Raw genomic sequence first — 26,642 nt, forward strand, 5'->3', positions numbered from 1 at the left:
ACGCTGTGCGGACTACCTTTTGTCTGACTACCACCTATCTGGCATGGGCAACCCTACTAAGAGCAAATATCATTGCTTTTACCAGCACAGATCTAGGGGTCACCAGAACCCACAAACTATTCCACCACGTCATGTTTGCAGTCCATGGGGACTCCTATAATAATAATAATCTTACTCACATATTAAAACAGCATTAATTATTTCAATGATATCGGGCTCAATCTTATGAGCTTTAATCTTGAGATATAAGACACGCTTTTTAAAATTCACAAAAAGATTTTTGCGAATTCGTTTTTATTTATATATCGTGTAAATTCAGTACATGCTATTTTATGCACTATAAAAACGATTAGTATATTATAAACTGTGGTTAATACTTAATAGTCCTGTCCTTACTACTGAATTTCTAAACATTTTGTTGCTCCATATTGGGCGAAAAATTTTACCCAACAGGGAATTTGCACTCTATTAAAACGTTCAAGTCAGGAAACAATTTTTGGGCTCTTTTAGCATTTTTCTGATGAGGAGCGGCGAACTGACATGACTAGTAGCGTGGGTGAAAGTCATGTGGCTTCTGGCATTAGTATTTGTCGTGGTTTCTGCTGTAATTGGCAATAGTGCTTCTTTAGATCAATTTTAAAATACCTAAGGCTCTATCTTAAGCAGAAATAATATAATTTAAATAGCCATACTGAATGAAATACGATGTCAGAGGCGATTTTACACCAAGAAATTTACTGATATTAATGGTATTGCCAGTCGTGAAATGGAAGGAACGACATTTTAAAATAAATAATATGTGGTAATGAGATATCTGGTGAGTACAAGGCGCCGTGGGGTAGGCTAAGAAATTTAAATCCAAGGTATTTTCCATAGTACGGCGTATCTTTCAGGCTTGTGCTTTTTGTCTCTACATGAGTCTTTTACCAATATTCCACACCCATTATATTTTTTAGAATTCTCAGCCAACGTGGGATTCCAATCGGATTAGTCTTCCGGAGACGCTGGGGAGAAACTTCCGAGAGACTCTTCACAATTCCTTCCGAACTACGCCTCAAACGAATCCTTTTAGGCATCACCGACAATCCTTTACGCCTAGTAATCACCGTCTTATCCTTTCCGCAACCTTGACGGACAAAACTGGATGGAAATCACATCGTTTTTCCTAACACGAACCGATGGAAAATCGTCGAAATTGAGGTCCTATGAGTGGAAGGAGGGTAGAGCATATGAGGCTGGGGTCTCCTCCGCGAACGCTTCGGCTCTCTCGGGATCCTTGGTGGGAGAGAGAGGTGGTTTCGTCGTCGAGGGGGGGGAGGGTGTTTGGAGGGAGGGTGAGACGTGAGAGGGCGGTGGGAAATGGAGGGGGGTTTGCAAGATGAGGGGGGGAAGGAAAGACGGGGCAGGGGAGAGGAATGGGAACACTTTGGTCCCCCGGTAATTGATGGAGAACGGGGGAGGGAGGATGGGGTTGGAGAAGTTGAGCAAAGGGTTTCAAGGGTGGGGAGGTAGAAAAGTGGGAGGTAGGGGTAGGAGAGGGGGGGTGGGGGCGGGAGTGGCACGAGGAGGGGTGTGGGTGGGGGAAATGGCGGCGAAGATGAGGGGGGGAGAAAGAGGAGTCCTCCCCGCGCGCGGATGTCCTCCCCACCCGCACATTCGTTACCCCCCCCCCCCCCCACACCTCCACCCGCTCCCTCCCCCCGAGTTCCTCCGGCCACCCCGCATCCCCCCTTCCATCTAGCTCGAGAAAAGATTCATCCCTTAGCGGCCAATAAAAAGACTTCAACGCCGGAGAAAAGACATCAGTCCACTGTCTTCACTCCGGAGAGTGCAAAGTGAGAGACTTCGCGTTCAAAGTGGTTCGTGCGATTTTCCATTGTGCTCACCCTCGTCATCTGCGGTTCGGTAGACGGTTGCCCTGCGACGGTTTCAGGAGCCTTTTATCCCCGGAGACCCTGGTGTGCATTCTCTTCTCCCGACGGAAGGAAAACCTCCACGACCTCCCGCGCGCCGAGTGCTTTGCTCCTCAGTGAGTTCCGAGGATTCACAGCAGAAGGACGGAAGGGAGAGGCGGAGGATTTAAGGGCCCACGGTGGAATCTCGCTCACTTAAGGAGGAACTGATCATCGACGAGTCACGGTAACGCTTCATTCCTCACATCTACGAACACTGATTGGGAATACATCCTGAGGATAACGAAATAATATATTCTACGTCTTTTATGTCACTCCGACGGGGAAATAAATTGAAGTTGTATAAAATCGCTCAAATACCCCTGAATTGATCAAAAATGCTTGGCTTGATTTTCCAGCGAGTTATTGGCGTGTGGTCTCAACTTCGGAATACCATTGACGAGGATTTACATGCTTTTTTAGAGTTTGGAACTACAATCTACATGAAATGTAATTTCAGAAGTGAAATTTTAATTTAAAAAACTGAATTTTAGGAACGATACAGGATTTCCGTTTGCGTAGTCTCATATTATTTTGAAGTGAATTTTGTCATAAGAAAATAACTAATAGGTCTGCGATAAACCTACGAGAAATTTTGTTTGATATTACTGATCGCTTAAAAATTGACTGGATTTGGTCTTATGTGCCCCCAACGAATTCTCAACATGACGTTTAATCTCAAGTCAGATTAAAATAAATTTAATATTATTGATGTACCAATTATTCCGTCGTTAATCCACTTTAATAGATTAAATATTTTTCCAAATATTTGATTTTTGAAATTCCTTTGCTGAATCCCTTCTTTCACCGGATAAAAACTCCTAAAAATATCTCTCGTTTCGTATTAATACTTTATTGTTTGAAATAGAACGACGTTACATATATTTAGTTCTATTTTTTGCAGATATATGTAAATTTTATGAAAGCATGCAATATAAAAATCAAGTGGCTACAATGTCATCAGGCAACGGATGTCTTTAGATAAAATTCCGGAAACTCTCCAGCCCATGAATTTTCAGCTATTAAGATGATTAGCAAAAATTTGGTTGGAAACCAACATACCGTGAAATAAAATTTAATAGGTTATTAGTCACATGCAAAAGACAGCTTTTATTTAAAAAATAATTAATTTTTTTTTATTTTCCAAAAAAATAAAACCTCTAAGGAGCGTAGCTAACTTCTATTTCCTATAATTTGGTTGAAATGGCATCATCATTAGAATTACTATACTCATGGAAAAAATCAAGATTAATTTTTATGCCATATCAGTACCGAAAATAATTTGATGAAAATCCATGAAATTTTTCTCGAAATAAAAATAGCAAAATATTGAATATAGCTGTACAGATTTATTTTCCATCAATAGCGTACGTGCTATGGACGGATAAATGAGAATAAGTATGAGGTAAATATATAAAATACTTCCTTTAATTTTCCTCAAGTATGTTACTACATTGGCAACCATTGCAATGCTCGCCAAAAAAGCCATTTATGTAAATATTTCAAGAAGTTTGATATCTTTATCTATCACTATGTGCTATATGAGCAAATAGTTCCGCATTTTTACGCGAACAAAATATTTCACTTAAATTTAAGAAGTAATAAAATTTAAAAGTATCTTTCATAACTTTTTATATGTGCTTATCTATGTAACACGAACATTAATTCAATGTGCAACTAGTGAGTGGTTGGACCGTCAAGCTTCAACAAACATTGAAATAAATTCTTTGTTTTCCCATGGAGACGCAACAGTGTTATTGATGCGCAATTAATTTCTCTTACAATAATTAATACTATGAACAATAACTAGAAAATATACTAAAAGTATTAGAAAAACGATGGATAGCTGTACTGAAAGCACGTAACACTATTTCGTTTTCTATTTTTATGATTTTATTGTTTCGATTGAAGTTTTTCTTGAAAAAACTGCATCAGAAAATGTTACATTTAGAATTTGCAACGTGACCTCATCATCAGCATTTCCTTGAAGCCATAAGATTTAAGATATCATGCGATAGACTATCTGTATTATCATATTTATGCAAATGTAAAACGAAATTTCAATTTTTTTTCCTTCCAGATGAGTCTCAGAGTGAACCTCGTCCTCACTTCCGCTCTAGTTTGCTTCTTCTTGGCGTTGATGGCGTTGGCGGTAAGTAAAGCTCTTTTCTTTACAGTTAACCGGGGCGGAAAGACGTAGAGAGGGAGATGAGAACAAAAAAGATGAGTCGAGGAAAGAAGGAGAAGAAAGGTAGATGGAGGAATAGAGATAAGGCCTCCATCGTGAAGCGAATGTGTACGCATAATACGCACTTTCCTTTTCGAAGCTCCTCCCCGGGGCCAAAAGCTCCCCTCTTAGCAGCGCTCGGCGCCCGAAAACTAAACGTAAATCTTCCCTTTTTCCCTCTTCCCTCCGTCGAAGCTGTCAGGATCCCGCAATCGTAATAATCCGGAGCTTGTTGCGCGAGGAATGTTGTCACTCCTCCTCCACCCCCATCTCCTGCGATTCCCACGCCGTTAATCCGCAAAGGGAGTCGCCCCACTCAAATTGCCCCAGTGAACCACTCTCGCCGCTCTTCCCACCTCCCGAGGAAAATTGCCGCGGCTAGCGAAAAATATATATATGCGCGCCGCGAGTAAATTAGGATCACAAGTTGACGGGCTCGTTCTGTGAAAGCCGTTGCTCAATATTTTACGCTGAGACATGCCAACTGAGTGGAGTAATGTTCGAAGAATAATAAACCCCTTTTTTATGAATCGCACACCACTTTATCCTCTTCCGTCTTTTTTTAAACAACACTAAAGACAATGCCGTATTAGATCTTCGTTTATGGCTAAAATATGTGATTTAATTTAAAAAATATGTCAGAGTAAAATGCAGAGGTAAAGTTACGTAGGTTATGCAAATTTTGATTCAAGACCATGAAATTCACACAATTTAATTTCCTCTCTAGGATTTTATTCCACGTATATTAATAAATATCAAGATAGAGACTTTTTCCTTGCGATCCAGTCAATATTTTGCGGCGAAACGTCACCTATAACTTCAATAAATCAATAAATTGAACTCCGAAGAGCAAACGCTACGTCATTACAAGCGCTCTGCGCGTCTATAAATAATTAAATCAAACGAACATTGCAAATAATTGAGGAAGATATCACGATGAAAGAACAAAAGCACGACCATTTACACCATGATTGAAATATACTTAACTGAACGCGAAATCCAGAATATATATTCTCATACATTGTTATTTCATGAGTACTAACTTTCTCAAGCTGGAGATTCAAAATTTAGAGAAAATTCTAGGAAGTATAAACCATGAAAATTCATTTGCTAAGAATAATGCAAAATGGAATGAAATATTATTTATATATTTTTCGCACCCTGCTTTTTTTATTATATCGTGTACAATCAATAGTTTAATTATATTTAAAATAAAAAATGCATAGAATTAAATTTGTTTTATCGCAAAAAAATTCGTTGTAAAGAGCAGCGATGACTGCATTTGATGCTGACAAGTCACTAATATTTTTTGACATAAAATGAAAAATAATTTTCAAATAGCTCCACATGATTGATTTTTAAAACTTCACACTCGTGGTCGTAAAATCTGTGCCGAGACTGCTCACAGTAAATATGGAGATATCCCGGACGTAACCGTTCGAAGGAGTGAAATTATATGTTCCAAGTACTACATTTTGCATTCTCACTTTTTTTCCTTTGAAATTCGGCAAGAACTTTTTTATGAGTAATTTTTGTTCCCTTGGGATTTTGTTTCATTGTCTGGGGAGTGTCAAAGTTGCGCGAGTCCGTCCGCTGATTGAGAAATTCACGAACGGGGGAGAGGAATGTCGCAACAATTGCCATTGCATAAATTTTTAGCGAAAACCTAAGCAAAAATGTTTTTACTGGGTTTATTATGAGATACCACTTCCAATTCATTGAATATGCTATTTTAAAGTTTGCATTAAATTAAATCTATATTATGCAGTTGAAATAACAAAAAATAGCCCTATTCGCACTCCGAGGCAGTCAATAGGAATTTTATACTGCCTCACTTTTTAATATGATACAATATCACAACAGGTATAACATTTAAAACTGTTTATATCCGTATTTCCAAGCTTTTAATGGAAATTATTATGTTCCTACTTACAAATGCGATGACAGGATTATGCTAAAAAATTCCGCGGCAAGTATTTAATGAAGAGTCCTCATTGTTCCGGTATTCTCCTTAGTCGTAGAAGATAACGGATACCTAATACCGTTAACTCAAACTGTACGACTAAAAATATCCCATTGCTAACTAGTAATACCCCTTTTTTGTCTCTCGTTTCTTAGCTGAATCTTACGAGTCAAAACCTGTTTAAAGCTATTTTTCGCATTTGTTTTTTTTCCTATGATAACTATACGCTTGAAGGGATGCGTTGCGTATAAAAAGACTGGTGCAAGATGCAAAATAAAATATGATGGATAGAGAATGGAAAGGATAGCGGTGTAACAAAGAAGGAAGCCACAGACCGCAGGTGTAAATAAAAAAAGCTAACCCTTAACCCTCCTCGAAGGGGATTAACTTAATACGCCCCATCCGTAAAAAAGATAAGCGACAGGAAGGAGAGAAGTGGAAAGGGTGGAGGAAAGGGAAATGAAAGGGGGGGGGGTGGGACAACTGTCAGTGGGGTGGAAAGGAGGGAAGTGATAATTGGAGGCGGGTAAACAGAAAAGCGAAAGGGATGAGGGGACTGAGGGGAGAAGCAGAGAATGAAGAGATTGCGGAAGGAGCGAGTGTGGGTTATTTTTTGAGCCGAAATCTATGAAAAACATTGAAAATAATTTGAGAAAAGAGGAATGGAAAAGGAATTTTCATCAGTTTGCGTCCAATAAGAAGAAGAAAAACTAGGTGCTCCTCGGTAATTAGGGTGAAGTGACCCCATTTTCATTCACGTGGTGAAAACAGGAAAAAGTTTTACATACCATAAAATCCGTCCAGAAACACAATATTGTTTCCATTTACAAATTAGATAAATTTGAGAACTAAAAAATTGCGATAAATTTTCTTAATGCCGTCATTAAATGATCACATTTTTCTATTTTAGCCTCTGGACTTTGGTGTAGAAAATAACTCAAGTTAGGAAATTAAAAAAGAAACTTTTTCACATACTTCCCATTTACAAATAAACTTAAGCAACTCACAGGTGTTCACAAAAAAATTATTTTACTCTTTTTTCGTAAAAGATGAAACCTGTGGACGGAGAACCATTGTTTCAGCTGGAGTTAATGAGACTTCCTGATGATGAATTGCGATAAAGTCCCTAAGTTTCACTGTCAGTTTTATGCTCTCGGTATAACCGGTTCCCGTTGCTCGGCGAACATTACAGGCATCATCAGTAGCTGACAACGACGCCTTCGCAACGGAACAGGTTTTGCAGAGAATAATACGATTAGCAAAACTAGCGAGTTCACCGGAAGTTTATTTTTTATACAATAGTATTGACTTAGGTGATTCCAATCCTAAATTTAATTGAATGATTTGTTCAAACTGTGGAAACATTAAAATATGGAGAATATGCTGCGTTGGTAATGTAATATATACGATAAAGTTGTTGCGGAGAGGAAAATAGAAAAGAGAGAAATTCAAATGCTTTCGGCGAGATGCGTCGATACAGCTTCAAGGTGAAATTGGAGTATTTCGTGATTTCAAATTGAATTTTATGTTTAAAATTGTATCTTTTGACGCTTTTTACGAACTCTTGAGTAAAATATTAATACTAATCGAGCGTTTAGAATACAGAAATGGAAATAACATGGTTATCTGACTTCGATGTTATTAAAATTTTTCATGAAAAACCTCAATCTCTCAGAAATCGAAAGGTGCGTGAGATATAACAGTTTCAGTGTCATTTTTTCAGTTCTTTTGGACGCCTAGTTGAGCCAGCGACCTTGTTCTTCCCAGACGACCGTTCGCGATTTTGTGACACAGCTTTAAACATACATCACTATTTAAATAGAATTATCTTTAATAGTCAAGCGTAATAAACTCGAAGACGCCGCGAAGAGAGTCGAAAACGCGCACGGCACAATGAAAACAATCAAGTGGATGGTAGCAAATTTTTAATCTTTGAATAAGGTAAAATTTATGCTTTTTGTGTTGATAAGTAGAGGATAGAAGTAAAACTGGAGTGTGGAATGGGACAAGGGAACACAGAGAAAAAAGAGAGGAGGAAAGAATCATTAAGGGTCAAGGGAGGAAGGACGGAGGAACAGCGGCTATCAGTGCTCCATCACGCAGATGAGTCTACTTCGATCGTGGGAACGACACGCCGCCGGAGAGCGCCGCTATTTCGTCACCGGCGGACCCTCCCCCCCCCATACCTTCCTACCCCACGCCCCCGCATCTCTTTTCCCTCCCCATTACACATCCCGCCCTCGCAAATCACTCTTCTTGCTTCGCCCTGCCCCTCTCCCTCCACCCAGAGCCCAGAGATAGCAGGCGGAAGACTTCGTCGGGAAGGACTAACTAGCTCTCGGTTGCTCAAGGAAGGGGAGCATTCGAGGACCTCGTGGGCACTTCAGCGAAAATTGCGTTATCCCAAAAGAATTCCCGCCTGCCAATTCGCAGGTGAATATTCAGATGATATCAGAGATTATAGGTGTCATTTCCTTGACATTCCGATTTTTTCCGCATGCACTTTACCCCAGCAGGGAGTTCCGATGTTATTCAATAAAACCGATCATTGGGATATGACTGAGCTTACCTTGTTTTATAGTCCATGAAATAAAAGAGAGTGAACGCACTTTTCCTCAGATTTTATTTGGGTACAACGCGTATCAACCGTGATACAGCATCATCGGTTGTATAAATACTTCCATCAAGTGAAGCTTAAACCTGTAAGGTTTACTTGTTTCGCAGGTCGTTCAACGTTGCAATTAAAAATATTTTCATATTGAATTTGTTTTTGGTTGCTCAATTCATTCCACATTCCATTTTCCCCATTCGTTTCCTTTCTAAAGGTCATATCATCATATGCTTGCATTTCTTCGTGTAATGTTATTCGATGGATGAATGTTATAGAATTTTGAATAAATATTTACAAACGTGTGTAGGTATATACACATACACTCGCTTATATAAGCAATTGCATATGTCTTCGTATATGCCTACAAACATGTAAATATTTATGCAAAAGTCTATTACATAAATCCGTCGAAATATATTAAACAAAGATCTACATACAAATGATGATAATGCTGCCTTTCGATGGGGAAGGAAGGGAGTAAGGGAAGATAGAATGAAAAGAGGAAACAAAAAGAAAGAGCTACCAAAATACGCATGCTGTGAATTTTAGACTCCTGATATTCACCGCTACATAAAGTTCATGGAAATCAAAATTAATTTTTTAAAACAATCTAATTAGTTAACCTAATTTACTTATGCTGGTAATAAAATTATCGTATCAATTGAGATGCATACCAAAAGTACCTGTGCACTTATTAATACAAAAAAATAAGGCATACAGTTTTATTGGCTTAAAATGTTCACTTCCTATTGGAACGTAAAGGGATGATTTTCGAAAATTAAAATGAAAATTTGTCGAAGAAAGTTGTTCGCCAAGGGTCCTGGGGCTTGGTTTTTTTATTCCTTGAACTACGTTCTGGTGCACACTTGCCGAACTGGGACATGTGAAGATGAAAAATTGCAAACAAGGGAACAGCAACAGAGGAATAGAGAAATATCATACTGAAGTAAGAGAGAAAATTCGGCTGGCAGTAAAAATTTAGAACGGGGTCTCTCTTCTATAGATATGTTTATAAGAACAGCCAATTAGACATCTTGGAATTCATTATTGAGCTATATGAATTATAATGTCGGGCCTAAATGTTGGTTAAACGTGTGAATTTAAATATTTATCTGCGTCAAAAATGGATTGCTGAGAAAAATATTACAATTAATTCAAGAAGTAGAAAACTATGGATCGAAAATAAACTATTTAGAAGGATACATGCACACTAATTTTTTTCATTTTTAATTTCCACTGGAATTTAAACATTTTTAATGGTGAACATCAAACTTAGACATACGCCTTCTTTAATTCTACGCTTTCATTGCCATAATTTACTGTGAACCTTTTCAATTTTTCACCTGATTTGACGTGAAAATTCATGTTTTTTCTGCGAATGAGGCTTTCCTCGCAATTCTTTTATCAAATAGTAACAGTTCAAACTATCGTCTCCATTACTCGAGTTTTCTTGCCAATTTTCTCTTCCCCACCGGCCTTTGTCGAAATATGATTGATTTTTAGAGGTCTATCGAAAGTTAAACGTCATTTGCGTGTTACTTCCTTTTCTCCGAAGTGCTGCGATGGAAAGAGGGAGAATCCCGCTCCATGTTCCCATTGCACGCCCGGCGTGGTCCTCTCCCCTTCGTCCCCTGAACCCCCAGGAACTCAGCCGCCTCCCGCTGGCCATGGCCTCCCTCCGCCCTCTCACTCCCGCTTCTTCGCGACACGCTCCACCCTGGATTCCCAGCGCCTCGCTCCCCCTCCTCCCTATCCTCCTTAGAGAGGTCTGAAAGTCATTTTCACTTCCCTGTTTCTAAATAGATTGGTTAAAGAGGAAGTACAGCAGAAAAGAACACCATCGGTGTGACGTTTCAAGCTCTGTTCTCAGAGAAATGTGGAGAAATATTTAAGGTTAGAAGCAGGCCAAAAATTTTGAATAAAAAGAAGAACTTCGAACAATGTATCACTCGTCGGGACACGACACTTGAATTTCACAATGATTTACCCCAAAGTCTTCATCGTCAACTATAATTTTCAAAATGCTTACAGCTCCAATTTTTAATTCGCATTTTAAATTCCGGGAAATATTACATTGTCCATTTTATTCTATCCGAAAGAAAATGAAATTATAAATGCATCCACCAGAGCTAATGATTGTAAAATCTGATTTCTGGTTAGCCAGTAATTGTTTTAAACTTTGGTTTTATGAGATATTAATTGGGTTGCTACTGTTCCCGCTGAGCCAAGACTCATTGCGTGAAATCTTGTTACCTAGCACCACTAAATAGCAAAACTAAACAGAGAAATTTCATGGAAATATATTAAATTAAGAAACAATAACTTTTTATCAATTTGACGAACGATCAAAAGAGTGTCAAGTCAAGAAAATGAAGGTTCAATTCTGAGAATTAGATGTGTCATAATCAATATTAATTAATATTGTATTTATAAATACCGAGTAAAATCTCATTTCATACACTTTGGAAATCGATACAACAGCCTATACTAAATTTTGGAAAAATTAAATTTTTCAAATTTACATTTAAAAAAGATGACTTACCAACAATAAGTAGATTTCACTGACGAAGATTTGAGGCTCCATGAATTGGAGACCAATCACTTAGAAAACTTTAAAAGAAGAAATGTTACGGCAGCAAATTTCTACTGTAAGTTACATCGTCTTCAAAAGGGAAAATGGATAAATTTGGTATCCGAATGCCTCAATTTCCTCATCCTGATAGACCCAGGAATACAAACATCGGAAGTTCATTCCATGATTGAAAATGTAAATCAGCTCTAATTTTGAGCAGAGCGAAACAATCATTAATTCCCTTCAACTAATTATTTTAACTGCTGACATAACATTGAGGCAAGACGTACTTTTTGCGAACGATAACATCTTATACCCTTGTTCGCTCCTTAAAGACCATAAATTACAACAGGATTATTGAGTGTTTCCTTTCCAGTTCATAAACCTTGTACAGACGGGCTGGCGTGAGAGTCCCAATGTGGCGTTTCCCTTGGAAAATCAGACCCCATTGTTGATACTCTGAACTAAATACTCGGAAGAAGATAATTACCACTTTCCCTATCGAGGCACAGCTGAAAGCAAGTCAACGGTGTTTACCCTTGTCTATGAAATAGTACCCATAAAAATTAATAAACCGGAAATTCGCATTCGCATGCATCCACCGGTTCAGTGTTGCAGCAAAAGGATTGAAAACTTATATTATTTAAATACTGAAAGCCTGCTTTGACGGAACTCTTGAGTCGGCTTATTTTTATGTTTGCAGGTTTCACATAATCTGTTTTATAACTTATTGTATTCAATGGGCGTAATTTGCTTAAAAAGATGATGCTCGATAATTTTGAATTCCATGGACCTTGAAACGATAAGGATGAGTTCTCTAGGTCTTGTGTGCAGAAATGAAATGCATATACATCTCTTGTGCGATTTCTCACTTATCACCATCATAAGTGATGACCACCACTCATCTTATTATTTTAGCAAAAAAACTATGGCTTATAAGACGCGTTCTAATAAAGCCTTTATCTTCATGTTCTCGTCGCAATAAAGACGGCTTTTCCTTCTCTTCGGTATGAGTAGGTTACCAGAAAATATGAGACATATGTACTATAATTAGAATATGTTTTCTCGTTACATTGATTTTTCCATCTCCAGAATAATTACCAGTCTATCACATTTACACACAAGTAGAAGGGTACCCCGATTGGAATGTGACAATTGAAATTTAAAAATATATTAATTGTTGTATACAGAGTATATTTTCATAGGGAGAAAGTAAACTGTCACCGTCCAAAGTAAATCAGTAAGAGAGAAATTTTTGCCCTCATATTTATTTTCAGAATAATTACTGACAAACTAGAAGCATTCTCTCCCCTGTGTTTGGGCAAAATTGACCAAACTCATAAATGTTCTGTACCTACATTTTAATAGTAATATTTAATGGCTACATTATGGAATGACAATTAATACACATGATGCAAGCTCTGATGGTATCAAGAGCTGGTGAGTAAGGAGGCTATTCTCCAGGATTTTCACGTTTAGGGCTTGTGTTCCATTCCGCTACCGATTTCACTCAGACACTGTCCCTTGCGTTGCTTACGTGCGGAGAGACATTTCAAGTGCAGAGCGAAGCTTCCCTCGAATGGGGCATTAAATATTGGTCACTCAGGGGCACCTCACAAAGAATAGGCTAATGCCCACATTGAGTTTCTCTTCAACCATCCTCCTCTCCTTAATTCCCGCATCCCTTAATTACTCACCCATTCTAAGCGGTGCAAATGACCTCAGAAGTCGTGACCACCGCATAATAACTACTATTACCACTACAACTCAATGCGCCGAGAGAAAAAAATTACAGAGGAAATCCCATTTCATTCACTGTATAAGCAGATCTATATCTATGCATTCCTTTCCTGAAATAATTTACCTTTCAAACAAAAAAGAATAATATTATTAAGCTCTAAAAAGAACAATAAGTACGATAATTGATATGATTAAGCTACAAATTAAAAATACTTTCAAGTAATAACAATATAATGAGGATAATAAAATACGCAATTTTAAAGTCATTTTTGATGAACATGCTCAAAATATTTTTAAATTTCAAAACAGATAGGAAACTTAGCCTGAAGATCACCTCACCTCACCGTCGTTGGAACTTGTCTTTCTTAGACCGACCATCTGTTTTCGGACCGATATTAGTGATTTTGGGCAAAATGCCGAGCAAAAGCTATAGCTTCAGCTAAATTTAAGTTCAGAAAAAAAGCAACAGAAAGCAAGTACAGAACAGAACAGCAACAGAAATTCCGTGGTTCGTGATTTCCGATCCTGGTTAAATGTTTTACTACGGCAGTCAAATTTATGAGAAGTGCTACTATGAATTTTTATAAATAAAAAGGAAGGATATTAAAAGAAATAGCTTTTAGTTTGATAGAACATGGATAAATATTAATGGATTCTTCGGATTAAATGACGATATTAAGCCACTCTCGTGAATTCGCGAGGAGTCAAAGGGAACGGAAAACCTAGGGGAAGACAGCGAGCGAAAGTTCCAAAAAGCAAAAATTAAGACAAATGTGAGAAAAGAGCTATAAAGTGATAAGGGAATCAGAATGGAACAGGGAACAATAGGTTAAAGAATTAGCATGTAATAGGGAGGGAGAACGTTTGCTTATTCTCGGTTTAAAAACTTAAAAAGAGTTGACGTGTGTGCCATTTGGGGCGAATAAGAGGGTGTAAGAGCTCGAAAGAGAAGTGAGGAAAGTCGAGGAAATCGAAAGGGAAAGGTAAAGGAATAGGTGGAGTAAATGAAACGAAAGAAAGCGAAGCAGATTTTTTTAAAAAAGAAGGGGACCGGACGCCGCGCGCCATCTTGCATGATGAGAACAATGGAGAGGGCTCGTGGATCGTATTTATAATGTAGAGGAGGCGGGGGTGAGGAGACGCCGGAAGCTGGGCCCTGCGTGGTGGCCTCGTGACCCCGAGGGAGAGGGTCCAAAGAGGAAGGGGCAGGGGGGGGGAGAGAGAGATAGTCGGTGGGGAGTAGCGGGAGGAGGGAAAGCGCAAGAGAAGGGAAGGGGTGCATTTGTGCGAGGGGGGAAGGAAAAGCCGGGAGAGGTGTCATCCCGGTTCATGGATGGGGGAGCGGACGAGCTAATGCCGTTTTAAGGTCTGCCCCGCGAGAGACTTGATGGGAGGGTTTCGTGGGAAATTATTCCGACACATATTCTCTACTTCCTCAACGGTGGAAGAAAATGAGATGTCAAAAAAAAACGCATGATTCCAGATTCTCATTGACGACATTTATTCGTGTCAGCTGAAGTATTTCGGGAAATTATAAGATCTTTAATTACTCGACCAATTTCTTTCCTCGCGTTCCCCTACTTTGATAATGCAACACGAAATAAGATTTTTTCGGGAGAGGAGACTTATTTCATAATCTTGGATGTTTCTAAACATCTTATAAGGAAATGGTAGAAAGAATTATTTTATGGCATTTGGTTGAGTTTCCCAGTGTGAATAAATGAAATTAAAACACGACTGCTAATGACTTCGTACAAGTTTAATCACAATGAGCCCATCTGAAGAGGAATAATTATTTTTATAATTTCTAAAATATTTTTATTCATACAGTATTATTGAAGATTTGGAGGTCGTCAAAACCATCTTAACAATTGTGATCATAATGGATGACAAAAAATCTGTATTTGATTCAATGGATTCCCTTCTCTCCTATCGACGATAAAAGCTTCAACCAACTTGCACGATCCGGAAACCCTGTTAGCTAAACTGACAGATTATCAATTTAAAAATTTACTCTAGTATTCAGAGTATTTTATACTTGCTATTATCGGCGGATGAGAAGGACATTCTCGTGGATTACAAGTACAATTTCATGCATTTTTACGAATAAATATGTTTAATAGGGAAGAATCATTGTGATAAACCCTTGGAAACACTTGAAATTGATATTTCTACTTTTTGGAAATATCAACACATGGTCGTGTAGTAAATTTGGACTGCTAATATTAAGAAAATAATTTGTTCAAGAGTAGAAATTGGCTCTGCAAAGTAGCTAAATAAACTGAAAGTTAGAATAGGGTGGCCCCAAATGAGCAGTAGTTAAAATCCACTTCTTACCAATTAATCTTATATTATTAAAACTTAAACGCTTAGAATGTTTTGAAATTGTAAGGATTAGGATATTTAGAATATTTATTAACTTAGTTATTTTATGCACAATGTTAAAAATGTAAAAGAAAAGCATAATTTTCAACAATTACAGGTTTCAGTCATTTTAACCAAGGGATTAAATGTATCCATTCATTATTTACTGGATTACTGAAAGTAGCTATGACCTTTGAACTTTTAAATCAGCAGTTTTTTGTATTTCGATTATATCGTAAAATATCGGTAATACTTTTCCGTTTTATAATGACCTTTGGAAAGTGGTAGGCAACTGGACCTGCAAAGGCTACAATTATAACACTAGTTTTGATCATTTCGTCTCGTCTGATTAATAATTATTGTATATTTTATTAATGTATTAGAAGTTTTAGGGGCGTGGTTAGTAACAGTTGGGTAGAGTACTGAACTACTGAATGGTAGATCTGGGTTTGACTCCTTGGGACACCTCTGGGCACCTTAAACTTCACACAAGTTGTTTGATTTTTTGGGCACCAGATGGGAACCATAGGCGGCACAGGAAAAGGGCCCTTATTGCCCCGATGTGCGAACTTCACATGTCATCGGACTTAGTAGTGGATACGATCTACCCTCGCTTATCAAAATAACCTTCTGGTTGATTAATGTGGTTTTTTTAGACGAAGTTGAAATGAATTCTTAAATCATTCTATTGTGTTCTATCTCATTACACAGAACTCACTCCACGGAAAGAAACCGCCTCATTAGAAGTGTGCATCTCAATCCGGAATACAATGTGTGCCGGGTCTTTTGTGAACTCCACATACGAGAAAAATCTCAATGAATCACAAACAAGACATCAAGCAAGGATGAACACAAAAATGTCATTCTCTTATGGTTACAATTGCATTTCATAATGATTCGACGCTTTGGTCATATTGTCACACGCGAACCGTGCGTTAAACTTTGCAAGTCTCAAAATGCTATAAATATTGCGTTCTCTATATATTGGAATGAAAATGTTTCAATAAATACCAGGGAAAATTTTGTTTCAATATACCAATGGGGTCTTTTCTGTAGAAGTTGTATTTAAATAATGGTCATAATAACGTTATAACTCCCCTTTTTATTAGAGACGAAACATATTTTCATAATACTTATATTTTCAATTTTTCATTATATTTATAAATAAAAATCAAAGAAACTTTTCATTCAAGATTTCTTAAAAAATCCTAGACCCTCTTGAAATTTCGTGTTCGCAAAACATTCACCAATTATCTCTCTTTTTTGGTCAGCAAAACGACGAGCAGGAAGTAGCGGGCGCTGGCTTCGGCACTGGGTTCCCGACCTACGCCGCTGTGCCCCGAGGGCTGCAATTCTCGTGCAACGACAAGCAACCTGGATACTACGCCGACCCAGAGGCCCAATGCCAGGTTTGAATTTATTCAAAAATGAAAATGAATGCTGCACTTCTATGTCTTATTTTCGTGTTATGGCCGCTGTAGGAAGAGATAAAAACAGTTGATGCCTCATAAAAAATGCTCTTCTCTGCTGCTTTTTCCCAAGGTCAAGATTCCCCCATTTTTTCCCTTTCCGCTTCTGCTCCTGATGTGCCTGATAAAATGCCATTTCTCATACTCTCTGTAATAATCATCCTAAGATCTGTTTCTTTTAATTCTCCTGGATTGTTTCTCTCGGTATCTCTGTTTTTACGCACTAACTCTTTATCAGGAGCAGACGCAATATTTCCATGGTTACTGATTCGATACCGATGCATTAATTGTTTTTGCGAGGCTAGTGGTCATTTACCTTAATTTTTCAATTTTCTAGCGCAATAGAATGAATGCGTTATGTTTCAATTCTTTGATACATTTTGAAACATTCTGACAGGTCTTTCAAAGCTCTCACAACATACATTATTAAAATTAACTACGAAAATATTTTGAAAATTTATACTCGAATAATGAATTAATAAAAGGATTGGATTGGAGAAATGGTCGACTTAGCCGCAAACTGTACATATCTCAGACCGCTCTGGTGCAAGAAACTGGAAGACCAACGTTACGAAGAGGGGCAGGAAGGGGGTGCCCATTATCACCGGTGCTCTTCAACGTAAATTGGGAGAAATTGGTTGAAGAGAAATGGGAGGTACTGAAGATGGGAATGAACGTCAGGGAGGAATTCGTGAAGTCAGTTAGGTTTGCAGATAATCAAGCTTTAGTGTCTCAATTAGCCAAGGGGTTGCAAGCATAGCTGAGCGTATAGGAGGGTCGTAGAGATGGTTATGGGATTGATTATATGGTCGGTGAAAGTAAAGCGCGGCTTTCAAAACAGAGGAATGGTAACATAAATATTAATATAGAAGTTAATAAACTAGGACTAGGAAGAACTGTTTACCAATCTTGGAAGTATTTTTCACTAAAATAGTTAAAGTAATAGGGACATAGCAATATCAATTGCGTTAGGTATAGAAGATTTTACAGAATAAGGGAATTGATGAAAGCCACATTGAGTATGGGTTTTAAGAAAAGGTTCGTCAAAACTTAACTTTGATATGAAGCGTGGCTCCGTACGATGTGTGGAGATGGATGTAAAAGGTTTAATGGACAAAAAGGAAAACAAACGAGGAAGTGCTATGCATGGTCGAAGAAAATTTATGCTTAATAAGTGAAAGGGTAACCATAAACTGCGACACTATCAAACATCAACAGGCACCAAAATATAAATTTAAATCATAACAGGAATGTTTTGATTTATTAGATGGTTTTCCAGGTAATAATTTTCTTGCTAAATTGCCAATGAAAACTCAGACTGCTATTTATTTCTAAAAATTTTGTCTGAAATTTTTCCCTGCATTTACTACAGGTGTGGCACTGGTGTCTTCCATCTGGCTCGAAGTTCAGCTTCCTCTGCCCCAATGGAACAGTTTTCAACCAAGTTCATCGCGTCTGCGACTGGTGGTTCAATGTTGACTGCCCGATTTCTGCCCAATACTACAGCGTCAACAACGATCTATATAAAGATAAAGCCGGAAATCCTCTTTAGATGATTGGTCGCCCCACTCACGCTCACGTCAAACGCATACACGACATATTTCGATTACAAGCAATAGGTTACTAATGAAAGAATGCATGCCAGCAAATCAAATAAACATTTATTATTCTTGCTTTTAACAAATGTCATTTATCAGTACAGTAATAGAAGTTCCATATTCGACGGATTTAGAAAAAAATAATTGAATGAAAAGTCGATATTTAGGAATTGGTTAAAACCAAAAGAATGCGAGTTTTCACTTCAATTTCGTTCACTATGATTTAAAGGTTTTTTTTAGAGCTATTGGCTACGAAATATTAATGAAAAGCGTCTTTGATGCCGTCCATTTGAAAAGTTGTCAACAAATCCGGAGAATTAAATAGAGTAACAGGCTTGGAGATATGGTTATTATATATTGACAAAAGATGATTCACCTTGTGAAGTGAATCTAGTATATTTATTTTTTTACACAAGTATTAAAAAATATAATAGTTTTATACGTAGCCATTTCTTCCGAAGCCTTTTTCAATGTTTATTTTTAGCCCATGCGATTTCTTAAATAGCTATTTTTCATCAATGGTTAAGAATAACTATTCTGGTTCTCATTAATGCGTGTATGCTTTCATAAATTTCCATATGATACATCGATGAAAAAGAAATAGCGTGTGCCATAACTTAACTTTATGTGAGTGAAAATGTTTTGATCAGAGGCGGCTATCGCGATTCGCTTTTTAAACCCGGTAGGTAAGTACTTCAAAAGTACCGGGACTTATCACGAGCGACCAAATTTCCATGGCAATACTTGTGATAAAATAATATGGGGAATGATATGAGGGGCTTTTATTAATTTAAAAACATAAATTGATTTTTGCATGTCAAGGCTCTTAAATTATTATATAACAAACCATACGAACGGAAATGAAGTTTCATGTTTTATGTGAATATATTGGCTTAAAATCAAAGATGTTAGCTGATACGACTTGATGTCTCGTGGCTGAATAGTACAGTTCGTGAACAACTATTTATGAAGCCAAAAACACGATTCGATTCACTTCCAAAGAAGATGTAATGATCTTATGAATTTTCCGTTTACTTTATCAGATTATTCGTGAAGGAATTCGTAAGAGAATCCAATTTTAGTTTGTAAAGGCTTATCATCCGCCAACCTAGAATTAGTTGGAGGCAATGGTTCTTTGAGCCTGTAATGTGTTTATTTAATACCATGTATTCAGCATAATTAAAGGTGGTCAAATTAAGAAGCCTTGCTTCCAATATTTAAGACAAACTTTTCTTTGGGAAAGTACCCCCAAAGTTTGTTGAAAATTTCATATAATTATCGAAACAAATACGCAATTTATGTCCGATTACTTTATTCCCAAATTATTCCTGAAATTACTTCATAGATACTGTATAAGATATACTTTACTGCATTCGGATGGATATAATGTTGTATATGAACTGAGATGAACTGTTCCAAAATTATTTCTGATTTAACGATGACAATGAATACTTCAATTTTGTACATTATGTAATAGCAATGAATAAATTATGCGCAAATTTTTGCTTCATTTGTTATAGAATTATTTTATTCCCTTTTTGCAATCATATCCCCCCTCCCAGCACTCGCATTTCTCTCTTTATTTGTTACTGTCCTACGTTAGAAAATTATTAGATACCTACCTTAAAATTAAATTAATGTGATACACAATTTCATTATAATTTACTAATATTACAAAAATGTATTGAATTACCATCATTTATTAACCGATACATTTGTATGTTTTTGTCTCGATATTTTATACCGGCCGAACATTATTCATTCAGCTAAGGACCTCTGTGGACCAAAAAATAAAGATTTGCAAGTAAAAACAAAAGTCACAAACTGAATCCGGGTTTGACCCATGTTTACTTAAATAAAGGATCTGATAAATCGTAAATAAGTGGTGCAATTAAGTCTTTTTATCTATCAATTAATCAGAAAAGCAGTATAAAAGAAGAAAAGGAATTCGTATGAATAGACATCGTTAAGCTCACCGGAGGTTTTCTTTTAACATAATGAATATGGTAATAAATAACAAACGGAATTTGACATAAGGTCAAAACTAAATAATAGACCTTTAAATAATTAGTTTGAACATTCCGGATTCATATAAAATAAAAATAACGCCGACATTTCTCGCTGTGAAAAACAATGACAAGAGAGACAAAGGATTGCTGTAGTATCATATACTCGTACATTATAAACAGAAAAATTATTAAAAAGAGATTGATCAAAATATTTCAGAAGTGGAACTTAAATCTGCTCTTTCCTTTCAATCCTACATTTTTTAGCCATAGCAGCATCCGGTTGCGTCGAAAAATGGGTAGATAAATCAATTGAATACTAAAGGACAAGAACCATCGGGTTATAGAAATCGTAAAAGAAAAATATCTTCAACTTGAAAAGCTAGTTTTCAAAAAAATATAAAAATATAAGAATACGATAATGATTGACAGATTTATTTCCAACTACTAAGACTTTCCATCGATAGTACTGAGCTATTCTAAACACTTTCTTGCTTAATAGCTTTAACGTCTTGGTGCTCATGCTCTCTTCCTTACAAGAATGCACCTAATAAATCATGTGCATTATATAATGCGGGAAAAAATTAGAATCAGATAGGATAATTAAACGCTTATCTTTGGGGGAATTTATAAAAGATAATTTCAAATTCTTTCAGCATTTTTAAATGCAATGAAACTCCCTCTTCCTGACTCACTATCACCAAAATACTATCAATGGTTTTTGGACTAAATGTAAAATATATTTCCATAACATAAATATCTCATGCGAAATAAAGGCTCATTTCTTTTTTGAAATAAGGCTAAGGAATTCTAAATGTCTCTTCGTAGTGGTAGCTGAAAAGTTCTTTGCATTCAGAGAATGGTATTCAAAGGAAGGCATTCATAGTACGGCATTCATAGAATCGCTATTGTGTACAGATTCTTCTTTAATATCACCCATAATTGTTATGCCTTGTGTGAGCAGATGGAGGCTGAATAATTACACAATGGACTTCATAAGGCAAAGTTGGCTATCGTGTTTGCGTTCTTGGCAGAAGGACTTCTTAAAGACAGTTGATATTTCGAGGACTCACTTCAAGAGCGTATGCAGCTTAATCCTACGTGTGGGACATTTCGAGGAGGAATTTTCCTAAATGTCTACATACCTGGAGCGTTTTTAGCTGAGGTACCTTAATTAAAGAAGTAAATGGCGAGTAATTAATTTGCAGTCATATCGTTTACATTTAATACACATTAATTTACCAAACAAAGTTATTGTAACACAAAAATAGTAATGAGATCAAGCATTTACTTTGTCTGGAACATTTTACACGACATAGCTTTGCTACTGGCAGGTACCAGCAATTTTCTTTGTTCAAAGATCTGATATTGAACTCAACTTTTACATTTGAGACCACGGAGAGAACGCAGAGACCGCATCAAGCATGGTGTCAAGGTATAACGAGCGTAAATTTCGAAAAAATAACCAACCGCATCGTCGAAGATTTTAAAGATAAATTTTACGAAATTTAAAAGAGAAGAGCATCTGATCAAAAATGAATTATGTACATCGTCCATGGAAATGAATTGAATCTTTAAGTTTGGAGCATGAAATTGTAAGTTTGTGGTTGAATATATTTTTTTAAAGTGACGAAGTAAAGACCTGATGTATTATTATCTCTATCATAGAGAACACTTGTATTAGTATAGTAAATTAAAGAAGAATTACTATTTTTTACATGGTGGAGACTTACAGCGAAAGAGGATCTTGGCCGCTGTTCAAAGAACTGCGGTAGATATCGCGACAGTAACTTAAACGTAGTCATCCGATAATGTGCATTAAAATACATCAAATTCAAAGTGCAACAATCATTCGCCTTGACCGGGATGACCGAGATAACCGTTGTTGTTCCTACTGCTAATCATTGTCACGCCTTACCTTGTTTACCTACATAGTGCATATATTGTTCCGTTTTCTATTTTTTACGGTTTTCACACCGCAGCAAACCACGGTAACCAACCCGGAGATCTGCATGAAATGTGAGGGTGGAGCTCACCTAATATTCAGTCCAACAGCGTGTGAAATTCACGCATCAGGGTAATAAGCGAGGCCAGTTCCTTTCCCTGTGCAGCCTGTGGCTTCCCACGAAGATCTGGCATCCGGAAAATCACAACTTGGGTAAATGTTATGGTAACCAGGGGAGTTTCCGGGAATCGAACCCGGACCCGGTCATCAGGCCAAAGCTCTACCCAATGGACTATCTCGCCCCACAGGCTTAATAGCACGTGGATACTTAGCTACACCAAGAATTTTCCCCAACCCCTATGAGCAAGGGTTCTGCTTATGAAACTTTATTAAAACGGTTTTTTCATCACTTCTTTATTGAAAATTTGAGAGGCTTGAAAGTAATTAAAAGTGGAATATTAAGTAATGTACCTACATGTATATAATTAATTAAATTCTTTGAAGTTTAAGTTATAATAAGACAATAATATGTGTATTGTGATTTTGCTCATCATCGGTTGAAGATTCTTGAATGCTAATTTCAATGACAGCAACTCCTAAAATATCTTATATATATAGGGTCGCGGTAGTCCAGTGGGTAGAGCGTTGGACTGGAGGGTCCCGGGTTCGATTCCCGGGCCAGGCACTCTAGGCACCTGCAGCTCCACCCAAGCTAAAGTGATTTTTCGGATACCAGGTCTTCCTGGGAAAAAGAACACCTGTCCCCAGGGTTGAACACCCTCAAAAAGGTAAGGGTAAAAACCAGTGTGAGTGAAACAGGGCAACATTCCTTTAGGAAATACAAGTCATATGATCTAAACATAAATTTCTTCAGATTAATTCACCTCTGCCAGGATATTTGTATGGATTGTATTCTGATGCTTTCTGCTTATTATTCAGTCTTTTGTTGTTCGTAGCGCATCTTAAAACCTCAATATCTCGTTCACCCATCAATGATGTAAGACGCAAGAATGACATAGCATTAGATTTGCATTATGTATGTACAGTTCACATAAGAATTAAGCACAATGAGGCTTGTGCTGTATTGTTATACCAAATAGGTCAAGAAAAAACAAATCATGGACTTCATAAAATGTGATCTTCAAAAAGGAAATGAATTTATAAAGGGTAGTTTCAGTTACGGAGACTTAGTTAGGGAAAGATTTGTCACTCAATTATGCTAGAATTTTGAAGAAACAGCAATGCCATCAGAAACATCGCCATCCGGTAATGTTTCAAATATAAATGACAACATTCGTACCGATTAAATATGCATAATTTTTATGTAGAATGGTGGGTATAGAGTTTATACACACGTTCACTTGTTTGTGGAAATTAACATATAGTATATCCGCATCAAAATGGTCTCTATACATATTTGATTGGTTCTGAACAAAAGTGCTATCTTACTCCATTTTGGATAGTGATATAACAAACCTTAGATTACAAAATATTGGATATATAAAATAACGTTGGTACATCAGCATTACAGTAAATATCAGACTGAAAAAACTAAAATATAATTATTTACATTAATTTTACAATCACAAAAACAGAATTTCGCTACGTTATTGGCACAAATAAAATGAGTTCTCTAGTAAATACCAAAAACTTGATGGATTACACCAAATTACCAACAAAACAATTTAAAGCAGCGACAGACTCAGGTTGGGCAGTCATAACTCCCTCAAAACTAACTTACTGGCCTTCCTTTTCCACAAATCATCCTGTAAATAACTATGAAGCAATGATTTAAATCATTATGAGATTTAAAAAAATGGGCTGATCTAGTGTTATTTTCAAAATTGCAACAAGACGGAGACCTCCCAAATCAAAAGTGTAGTTTTGCTCCTGGAATAAGGAGTAGATCGACATTTAAATAGGCATTACAGGCCAATGATTTCCCGAAGCTGAAAGGATGTTTCAAGAGTCAAGGGGCAATATAGCAAAAGAGTCTATCCTCCCACGTCATGCCTGAAGACACTCTAAGAGATTTATGAAAAGAAGATAAGATGATCTATAATTATCACCGGTTGTATTCATAAAATATTGTCTTCGTAATGGGAATGGTGATCAGTCTGGGAGGCCATACCAAGACATTATCTTTTGATGTTAAGAGAGATGCAGCTGAAATTTTTCTTGATGATGATTGATAGTAAGAAAGAATTTAATCGGACATTCAAACAAAGTGAAAAGGACTAGGCAGCTGCCCAAATTTGGAAAAAAATATTGTAAAACAGGAGAAACAGGCAAAGAAGGTACGGAAATTCTCAAGGCTTCATAGCGATCATAAATTAAACCTACTATTGATAATGCACGAGAGGAAATTACTTTGAAGCTCTTTAGGAATGAGAAGCTCTGTGTCAATTGGCACATAAATCTTTCTGAATGATTATTGCTAGAATAAAATATGCACATTTTTGGTAGTCATGAGCTTGAAGTAAATGGCTAATAGTGAAAGAGATAATTGAAGATTTTGATGATTTTATTTGAAGGCATGGAGAATTAGACCTACTAGGGCGTCTTGAGCATGCTGCAAAATAATGCTTTTCCGTATGGCATTATTTTAATGAAATTTTTTTTCATTACTTAACATACAGGAAAGTTTCATATATTGCAGAGGTAATAGTGTCCACCAAGTCTCTCACACAGTAAGAGAACAGTAAAGGACCAAGAGCTCTGGGGACACTTGGGGAAAGTCTAAAATGGTCTGAACAATCAAAGAATTAACGCCAAAAATTAGAACACGTTGTTGTGTGTTAGATAGGAATGAGTTAACCTGATAGGCATTTCCCACAGATGTTATAACAGTTCTCTACTTTGTAAAGCAATGATTGATTATTTATATTTTGCTAAATAAATGACGCAGACCACTAATTGTGATGAGACCGCAATTCCAATAATGAAGCTAAACAGGTAACTCAGAGTTGAAGAGTCAGGAGTTATTATAGTTGTTCATCCAGGAATAAAGGCAAGCTGCTGGTTAAAAATGAAAAAGAGCGTAAAATAAAATACGCTGGTGGATAATACGTTCCAAGACATCAACGGAATGGGTAAAATAAACATATGATATTAGGAATCAATTGAATATTTTTTTAGAATTGAATCAAGGGAATACATTTGGAGTGACATTAAGTGTGGAATAGATTCAGAGAGTTTTTAAGCTAGTATTGTCATTTAGTATTTGGTAGTGTTGGGTACATACATTCCAACTACCACCACATTTCTAAGCCTCATCTAGCTCTCATGTCTCCACTAATCTCTTCTTGAAATACTTACTCAATGTCCCTGTCACCAACTCTATCTTTCTTGTAAAATTTCTTTGCCTAATGCAATACTTCTTCGTATGCCCCCACTACCATTTTAGTTCAAAACATTTCCATGGCAGGTAAACTGTTCCACCTGTTCTTATTTATGCCCTCCATTTTGAACATTTGAATTAACCTTCCAATTTCTTGAAAACCTTGTGACCTTTGTTCTGTTTACATTGATTCCCCACCTTTACCTGATCTTGTAATGTGCTCAGCAATGATTGTAGTTGCTAGGTTAACTGGCTTACTAAAGTTCATACAATTGGCAGTAAATTCGCCTATCCTTCCAGTCTTCTCCTAGTAGAAGTAGTTTTTAGGGGAGACGACTGACAGCTAAGACTATTTGCACTATTAGGGATAGATGGGTAAGGAGGTGGAGAGAAACGTGACATTGACAATAGCCTGCTCTTAACAAAAGGGGTCCACGGTTTAATGTCCCATCCAACTGGCGGCGTACTAACTCGAAGTACTCTCCACAAAGCACCTCAAGTAGGGATCAGGGTACCATTGAAAAATATCTGCTATCTGCAGGATTCAAACCTGAGCCCTCTCAGTGGGAAGCCAGTACATTAGCCACCACGCCATTCTAATCCCTCCAGTCTACTCATATATTCTGCTAAACCTTCATTTATTCTTCCCTCTATCAAATGCGTTCTCCAAATCCATAGAAATTAATTCAAGAAAAAAAATGAAGCCCACAAATACCTCCTGGTTGAATTCTATTTTTCTTTATATCAGTGACCACAATTCTGTTATGGCATCATGCATGCTTTCCCCCTCCTTGAGCCCATACTGATCATTCTGTAAATAATCAGCTCATCAGTTTAATTTAGAAGTCAGTAAGT

At 37.0% G+C, this 26,642-nt stretch overlaps 1 protein-coding gene across 1 annotated transcript; it reads left to right on the plus strand.

The window, feature by feature from the left end:
• The first annotated feature begins 1,778 nt into the window (after positions 1-1,778).
• On the plus strand, positions 1,779-19,986 carry LOC139695468 (U-scoloptoxin(01)-Cw1a-like). Its single transcript, XM_071594257.1, has 4 exons — positions 1,779-2,139; positions 4,033-4,104; positions 16,701-16,838; positions 18,271-19,986. Exons 2-4 carry the CDS (start codon positions 4,033-4,035, stop codon positions 18,448-18,450), a joined length of 390 nt encoding a protein of 129 aa, XP_071450358.1. The 5' UTR covers positions 1,779-2,139; the 3' UTR covers positions 18,451-19,986.
• Positions 19,987-26,642: the final 6,656 nt, after the last annotated feature.

This window comes from Hetaerina americana, unplaced genomic scaffold (assembly GCF_022747635.1).
Source record: "Hetaerina americana unplaced genomic scaffold, ioHetAmer1.1.p SCAF_1, whole genome shotgun sequence".
NCBI classification, from domain to species: Eukaryota; Metazoa; Arthropoda; class Insecta; order Odonata; family Calopterygidae; genus Hetaerina; species Hetaerina americana.